This window comes from Cystoisospora suis (assembly GCF_002600585.1).
Source record: "Cystoisospora suis strain Wien I chromosome Unknown contig_4367, whole genome shotgun sequence".
NCBI classification, from domain to species: Eukaryota; Apicomplexa; class Conoidasida; order Eucoccidiorida; family Sarcocystidae; genus Cystoisospora; species Cystoisospora suis.
Genome location: NW_027157159.1, coordinates 30,320 through 38,972, shown reverse-complemented (window position 1 = coordinate 38,972; position 8,653 = coordinate 30,320). Strand labels below are relative to the sequence as shown.

General features: G+C 47.9%; 1 protein-coding gene across 1 annotated transcript in view; it reads left to right on the top strand.

Annotated features, from left to right (window-relative positions):
* CSUI_008003 (gar1 naf1 rna-binding region protein) overlaps positions 1–8,514 on the top strand; it is a 10,453-nt gene extending 1,939 nt beyond the window's left edge. Inside the window, exons 2-5 of the mRNA XM_068068143.1 lie at positions 362–872; positions 1,814–2,838; positions 3,653–3,763; positions 4,166–8,514. Coding sequence (XP_067919883.1) covers positions 362–872; positions 1,814–2,838; positions 3,653–3,763; positions 4,166–7,183 — 4,665 coding nt within the window. The 3' untranslated portion in view covers positions 7,184–8,514. The remainder of the gene's footprint in view (positions 1–361; positions 873–1,813; positions 2,839–3,652; positions 3,764–4,165) is intronic.
* The last annotated feature ends 139 nt before the right edge of the window (positions 8,515–8,653 follow it).

Sequence of the window (8,653 nt, the reverse complement as noted above, 5' to 3'; positions counted from 1 at the left end):
TATCTATCTATCTATCTTCAACGCACTCCGTGATTTGCAGAGACATCCTACAGTGAGCAGACGCTAGTCAACTCTTTCTACCTCCATGCTGTATGCGTAGCTCAGAACCATCTTCTTCTTTCTCTAGGTATAACTACAAATGCAAGCAAATATTTCTTAGCCTCCCAGGAGGCTCAAACCCATGGCTACACACTTTGAAGGCTGGCTATCTACCGGGTGAGAAAGAGGGGATCGCCTGCGTGAACTTTGTATCTGTCTTCGTAAAGAAGGACAGGAAGTAACTCTCTTAAACTCCTTCTCTCTTGGGCATCTTCGTATCTCCATACATGTGTAATAATTGACTTGTTCTTTCTCTTCTCAGGTGGAGAACCAGCTCCTAGAAGAACAACGGCGTGCAGGAGATCTTCCTAAGGAGACTGTAGCGCGACTTCTTCTTCTTGGTGCCGCTTCTTCTTCTTTCTCTCCTTTCGATGAGGGAAGAGGAGGAAAAGGACAGCAGGCAAGCACTCCTTCAGGACGTGATAGAGGGAGAGGTAAGAAATCGATGGATAGACGAGCAAGTGCCGGAGAGAGGGGAAGACTAGATGAGAAGAACAAGAACAACAGTGGCGAGGGAGAAGACGGTCATTCCCCTAATATACGGTTATTGAAGGACTTAGTGGGTGAACAGCCTTCAGATCGACAAGATCATAGAGGAAATGCACAAGAAGGAGGAGAAGAGAAGGAGGGGAAAGGAAGAAAGTTGCAAGATTCTGAGGAGCGAAATGGTGGTGGAGGACATGAGGACCCAAGTGAAGAAGAAGAAGACGACGAGGACGATGATGATCTAGGCGGAGCTGAAGAAGATAAGGAGATTGCGGTTCTCCTTGCAAGTAGGTCGATAGGTAACGGGTTGAGATGACACGTCGGTGGCTTGCTTGATAAAGAGGGACAACATGTCCTAGCACATCAGGGCTGCTGTCATATTAATGAGAAGAAGCTGAAGAGTGTGTTTCTTCGTCTTCTTTCTATTCAGAAATCGTTTCACAGTCTCTGGACGTTTTACGGTGTACATGTTTCTTTCTCTCTTACCCTCGCCGGGAATGGGTGAAGGGAATGCTTTTGTCTGTATATACACTCGTTGCCACTTCATTCTTATGATCTACCTATCGTCATATCATCTCAGTCCAAGTTATTTCTCTCTTTATCCACTTGTTTCCTTCATCTCTTGTCGGTATAATACATGAGAAATGAAATGGCTTCAGTACCTGCGATCTCTCTCTCTCCGAGTATATGGTCCTCATCCTTCCTCTTTATTTCCATGAAGCCTTATATACCTGTCATTCATCTCTGTAGATACCTCTATGAGAGGAGGAGTTGAGTTTCCCCGTTCTATTCATAGCAGACTCTGATTAAGATCCATTGGAGAAGGGTTTGTGATGTCTATGGTCATCTTCCTCACTATGGATAGAGGAGAAGTTTCTTATGCTTGTATGAGGGGCCAGCTGTCTTATGCTCCGTAGTTATCTTGAGAAGCAACTAAGTCCCAAGTAAGACTTATTGTAGGGGTTCCGTGCTTACTCCTTCAGCAATAGTGAAGTGTGTTAGGTCAGTCTTTTCACTGTCCTTGTTCTTTCTCTTTATTTCTCTTCCTCCTCTCCTGGTCTCTTTTCGTGAAGAAACAGAACATCCTCACTACTTCCAAGAATGTGATGTTCTCTTTCTCTCTTTCGTTCTTTTTCTTCCTTTCTTTCTCTTTCTCTATTCTCTTTCTCTCTTCCTGTCTCTTTCTTTCATTCTCTGTCGCCTTCGTCGGTTCTGCCTGTCCTTTCAGGTGAGCAGAAGTTTCGCCGACGTCTCGTGCCTCATCCTGACTCGACTCCATGCGTCGCACAGTCTCTCCTTAAAGCTCAGAATGTCGTTCGGAAGAAAACTCAGAGAAGAGATGAGAAACCTTCTTCTGCTTCTGCTTCTCCATCAGGCGTATCATCTTCTTGTGGGACTGAGCCACCTGCTACTCAGGAATCTTCAAGCTCTCAAACTCCGGGAGGCGCCTGGTCATCCTGTGAAGGAGAAGGAGGTGAAGGAGTCAAGGCATCTCTTCTTTCTCAACAGATAGATGAGATCTCTGGAGATCGTGGTAGCAAGGAGCAATCATCGGAGATAGTATCCTCGTGTTCCATTCCTCACACCGAGCCTAACACATCATCTGGAGATACCATAAATTCTGTAGAGAAGTTAGAGGGAGAAAGTGAAGAGATCAGGGAGGATGGTGTTCACCAAGCGTCCTGTGGTATGAAAGAGAAGGAAGAGGTGACTACGATAGTAGATGAAGGAGAAGGAGGGAGAAGAGGGGAGAACAAGAATTTAGCTGGCGTCGAAGGAGTTCAAGATCGAGATGATCATCTCCACAATGGGGATGAAGGACCCAGTCGTTCTAGAGGAGCCGCAAACAGAGAAGGTGAGGGTGAAGAAGATAAGAAGAATGAAGAGAATCGATCTAATCAACACCAGGATGAAACAACTAAAGGGTCAGATAGGGATAACGAGAAAAAGAAGAAGAGCACGACATCTTATGAAGGTTGCCTAGATGATGACTATGCGTCTAAGTTGCAAGGATTGCTATCCATGATAGGAAAAGAAACCGTCGAGATTGAGGACGATGAAGATCAAGAAGAAGATGAAGAAGAGGAGGAAGAAGAAGATGATGTCATAGAAGAATCAGCTGGGTGTGGAAGGTCTTCAAATAGAAAGGGCAAGAAAGCCAAAGGCGGAGGAGCAGGATCAGCTAGTGGAATGGCAGGAGGGGGGGGGTTAGGGACAGGTGGAGGCAGTAGCGGAGGTGCTAGTGGGATACAGGTAAGATGATCTCTAGAAACAAGATTCTTCAGCTCTCTTTGCACGCATTGACTATCTCTGTAAGATGTCAGTCGAACTGGCCTGTCTATCACACACACGCCTCTCCAATGAAGAAAGAGAAAGAGAAAAAGGGAGAAGCTGAAGGTGGAAGGTGAGCTCGGGGTAGAGTGTACAGGGTGTTTGATCGTCAAGAAGAAGAATGATCGGTGGTTGGTCCTGGAGATGTTGTCAAGCCAAGAAGATCCTCTGCAGACCCTTAGCTTATCTGTATGTACAGTTGGTCAAGATTTGACGAGATTGTTCAGTGCGTTGAGAAACTTGTAGGGATCTCAAGATGCCGCACACTCCAATTGGTTTGACGGGCTAACAAGAAACACCATTAACCTTCCAGGACATGCATGTCGTTGAAGACCTTCACATGTATGTAGATGGAGTACACATCTGTAGACTGATACGTCAGACTTGGTGTCTGATATACATCCGTATACATATATGAACAGCTCTCGTTGTCACGACATGATCTGTGTATGCGTTGTGTACGATGCTGGTATACATGGCTGTATGGGTATATGTCTCTTCTTAACGAAGAATGAGCTATCTGAAGAGTTGCCTTCTAGATACCCATAGCAGAGACGTTGTGGACTGACGGTGATTCGACATCTCCCCTCATCATCCTTAGTATGACGAAGAAGTTCTTAAACCTATTCATGTGGACATATATGCCTCGACTTATGTGTGTGACCTGGTCTGCATGCTCGGAACACCGAATTATGCCAGCTTGCCTTCATATCTTCTCTTCTTCTCTTCTTTTCAGCTGATTGAAGTAGAAGGATTGCCGACCCACGTCGCACCAGACTGCGCTATACAAGAGTGTGGTACTCTACATGCACTTATCGATAGCTTGATCGTTGTTAAAGGCCACGAGGTAAGCCTAGGCACATTCCTGGGCTTCTATCTCATCGACGACTTGTACTGTCTATATTAGATTGCAGTCTAGTACTATGCGTTTGAGATGACGAAGGTTCAGTTAGGCGGATGTTTAGGTGTATTTACACTCAAGTTTTGATCTCTTGCGTGTCGTGTTAGGTAGGTATCATCGATCATACGGAGATCTCATGTCTCCATACAAGTGGATGGTATGTTTCTATTGAACGGTATGTAATTCTACACAGATATAGATCTACAGAGATTAACAGGGAAGTCGGGTGGTTCAAATAAGAAACTCACCAATCACATACTACATCGGTATACACACATTCACTTCATGCTATCTATCTATCTATCTATCAATCTGTGTGGTGTATGTGTTCTGGGTTGGTATCCACAGAATAGTAACCCGCTTGATCTTGGATCTATCGTCTGTCTTGAAGATAAGACGGTTCTTGGAGCTGTGGCAGATACCTTTGGACCTGTGTCGGCGCCTTTCTATGTCGTCCACTTCTCTCCTCCTTCTCCTTCTTCTACCTCTCCCTCTCTTTCAAAAGAAGGCGAGAAAGATCGTGGTCTGAGAAAAGGATCACAAGGAGATGAAGACGGAGAAGGTAGAAAGAAGAGAAAAGTAGATGAGGGAAGTGACGGTGTAGACATAGCGTGCGATGAAACGCAAAGTCGAGATGGGGTCAAGGCTGATGGTGATATGAAGGAGTCAAAAGAGGAGAAGAAGAGTCAGCAACAAGGGGGTAGTACTCATCCTCCCTCCTCTTCTTCTATTTCTTCAAAGATATTTCTCTCTCAGTTAAAGGAAGGTATGAAGATTTACAGTGATATTCCTCATTCTTCTTTTCTTTTGGGACAGTACAACCAGATTCCTGCCTACTTGAAGAGCCATCGTCGTACACGGCTTCACCATCAATATCTTACGGATGAAGAAGACTTTAGTGGCGACGAAGATTCAGACGAAGATCAAGAAGATGTCGATCAGGATGATAAGCTCTCATGTATCTCGGGATATTCTGGCCGATCTCGATCTAGCAATACAAGTAGTAAAGGAAGCCGAGCGGGAGACAGGACGGGAGCATGGCTACTCCGTCGCGCTGCTGCCTCAGCAGCACATCGTGATACAGCAGGAGCACGAGGTGAGCCGGTACCCCCATTAAGAATGAAGTATGATGAAGCTGGGAAAGAGATTTCTCCTGAGGAAGAAGCAGCGATCCAAGCACATCAGAAGCAACAAGAAGAGCTTCAGAAACAGAAGCTCCAACAGATGCAAGAACAGATGATGGCAAACAGAAGAGGAAGAGGGGGGGGAAGCGGTGCATGGCGCATGCAGCAGCCACAGCCTAATCATGCTCGGGGTGGAAGGAGCTCGAATATGAGAGGCGGGGGGAGTGTAGATAGTAGGAGTGCTCATACAGGTCTATCATCAGGAGGTAGTCCTACTGCTGGGTTTAAAGGGAGAGGAGGCAGAGGGGGAGGCAGGAGTAGTGGTGGGAATGGTGCATGCGGAGGAGGAGGAGTAGGAGGCGTCTATTTTCAACAGTCAATGGCGACTAGTAGTCTGATGACAGATGCCAATACTTGTCATAACCATAATACCACCTCGATAGATCATACAAATCACCATCATAAGACAGGATATGACATGGATGGTTTTCCTATCCCAACACATGCACCTTCCATGGGGGGGGGAAAGAGCATTGGTGAAGCGGATTTCTCAGTCCGAGGGAGAGGAAGAGAAGGAAGAAAACACCAAGGAAGAGGAGGGGCCAGGACCCATGGAAGTGGTGGGGGTCGGATCGAAGGAAATCCAGGGCAGCCATTCTCTCAAGGACAACAGATGGTCTTCCCTTCATCACAGGCAGCAACAGCTTCCTGGATGCAAACTTCTTCAAGTAGTAGTAATGGATCATCGTTCAATGCGGGAAGTTTAAATACTCAGGGGGTTCCCTCGGGCGGAGGAGATCTTACCTCTCGTCCTGGTCAAGTTCTAGGAAGAGGAGTCCAAGGACAACAACCTTCTCAGAATAACCTGTCACCAACGTTTCCTTCTGACATCCCGCCTTGGAAGAATCAGAATCCTCATCATCCTTATGCTTTCCATCCCCCTGGAGCTCCTTCTCCACCCCCGCCTCCTCCTCCCCCTCCCCCCCCTCCTTGTGTCTCTGGTAGTATGTTTGTGCCTTCTGTCATACCCCCTCACACTACTTCGACAACCAGTGCGGCGAACTGTCAGAAGGTAGAGGGAGGAGGAGGCTCGACAGGAGTTGATCCAAGTAAGGCTTCTACAGGTGATAGCGTGGAAAAGAAGAATCAGATCAATGCCGACCTGCAAACAGGCGCAGTCACGTCTCAAGTAGGGGGAGGACAGCCAAGTCAACCTGGGATGGTGGAGATGTCTGGACCACAGTTGCTGTCGACAGCTCAGAATACCGCAAGTCTCGCAGGCGGGGTAGCAGGAGCCACATTACAGCAGACTTCCGGTGGTACAGCGGCAGGAGGGGGAGGAGGCCTTCTATCGCCATCATGTACATCCGTTGTTTCACAGGCAGCATCCACGACATCGTCTGCATGCACGACGGCGTCAACGTCCCCACCGTCATGGAGTGAGACAGGAGGAAGTAGTAGGCCAGAATCGTGTTCTGTTCCTTCTTCTCAGCAACAGCAGCAGTGGCCGGTCCCCTCCTCAAGTCAAGCCATAGGCAGCACATGCTCTTCAACATTCCCTCCCTGGCATCACCAATCATCTCAAAATACCCAATTTCCTCAGCCCATGACAACTACATCCTCTTCACCACTCGCTCCTTTCCAGCAAGGGCAACCCCAGCATCAGCAGGCTCCCTACTCATTCCCGATGGCACAAGTCTCTCAGGGAGTCAACTACCAAGGACAACAAGGGTATCACCAGTCACAACAGCAAGTAGGTTTGCAGCACATGCAACATCTTCCACCCCCACCCCCTTTATCCGCCATAACAGGGGCACCATCATATCAACAGCAGCACCAGCAGCCTCTCTCGGCTTCCTCACAGATGATAACCCCACCGTGCGTCTCCATGCAGCAGCCTACTTCTCCCTGTTCTCCTGGTGTCGTTCATCAACAGCAAGGTTACATGCCATCTGCGGCTCCCCCGTATCAACAGCAGCAGGTCCCGATGTCTGGAAACCTCGGTCAGAGCATGCCTGCATTTCCTTTCCAGCAGCAATCCTTTCAGCAGAACGCGGGACAGATGGGTGGGCTGATACCTCAAGGCCAACAGCAGCCACAACAGCAGGGACAACCGCAGATGTCAGCTCATTCTCCCTCTTACTGGCAAGGATTTCAAAACACACCGCAAAACTCAGGCTATACGGCACCCTTCACTTCATCGAGACCAACACCTCCGCCACCTCCTCCACAAGGATCTTAAGACTTCCCGGTGCTCTTATTACGCTTCGGTGGACGCAGGAGGCGAGTTAGGCAGGACCCACGATGATACCTGATAGAAGAGAAGGCTCCATAGCCCACCTCGTAGTACATATTATTCCTAGCGGGTCTGTTATGCATTGGCTGTTTCACGGCTCTTCTTCTGTACTCCTCTATCTGCCGGTTGACTCGGTCAAGGTCCTGAAGTCCTTTAAGGAGTTTCTCTTTCTCCTTTTGCCTTCCTACCAGGAAGTGGGGCGGTCCTTCAGATCTGTTTCGCCTTCTCCCTTGATTTGTAACTCTCCAGGAAAGGGAGTGTTGAGGGCTGCAGGTGTTTCTGATCCACTGGAGTTGCCCGCACTATCTGACCTCTGCAGATATGGGTTTTCTCTCTTCTTCTCTCTTTCTTGTCTCCTTTTTTCGTGAGTGTTTCGAGGAGAGGAGTTTGTGCCTCCTGGACGACAAAAGCTACTATGTCTTTCTCCTTCTTTTCCGTTAATTGGTCTTCTGTGGTGCTGGGACGAGAGAGAAGAAGGAGAGAGAGACTTCTGTCTCTTCGTTCGCCGGCTTCACACCTACGGACCGGGTGCTGCTGTCTGTCCCCCCGCAGCTGTTCTAAGCAGGCTGGCTGGGTGTGGGCGACCGGTGAACCTGCCTTGCGATCGTTAGTAGCGATATGCATGCGGGGTCGAAAGAAAAAGCGACTTCGATAGAAGGTGCTGTGCTAACATGGAGGGAAGAAAGGATAGAGGTCTATCATCATAGTGACGGCAAGACGGAATGACTGTTCCACGGCGGTCCTGATAAGAGGAGAGGAAAGATGCTAGATGCCCGTGCTCCTTTTCTTATCCCCTCAAGTCACTTCCATCGGAAGTTCAGGATCTCTAAATCAAAGTTCCTTCTTCTGTTCTTTTGCGGCGGAGCGTAGCCATCTTAACCGTATGTTTTCTTTCGTATCGGCTGCATATTGTATTCCCCATGTTATTGAAGGCGAAGATTCCCTTCATCAATAGTAGATGAACTTTCAGAAGGTTGTTTGTTTACATCGCGTAGCTCTTCATTCTCTCTCTCTCACTTACTGCCTCTTGTCTTTGTCTCAGGAGGCGTGTACTTCTACTTCTTTCTATAATAATGATAAGGAAGAGACTCGAGAGACCGAACATTCTTTTGTGTAACGTGTTGTCTACCTGCTTCCTTCGCTTTCTAGTTATTGCTGCCATTTCAGTACTAAGGAGATCTTACTTCTCAACCTCACTGACCGTCAGGAACCGTAGTGACATGCATACGTCCAAGAAAGGGCTTGGCCATGGTGCCACCTACTCCTACTATCTACAGGTGGAAATCCTAAGACCTATACAGTCAGCAGACTGCATGAAACCTCTTGATTGACACCCACTTCTCTCGTCCTGCCTTGCAATAGGAGAAGCAAACCCTTATTCTGAAGTTCCTGTACAAGAACAGTGGCGACTAGCTA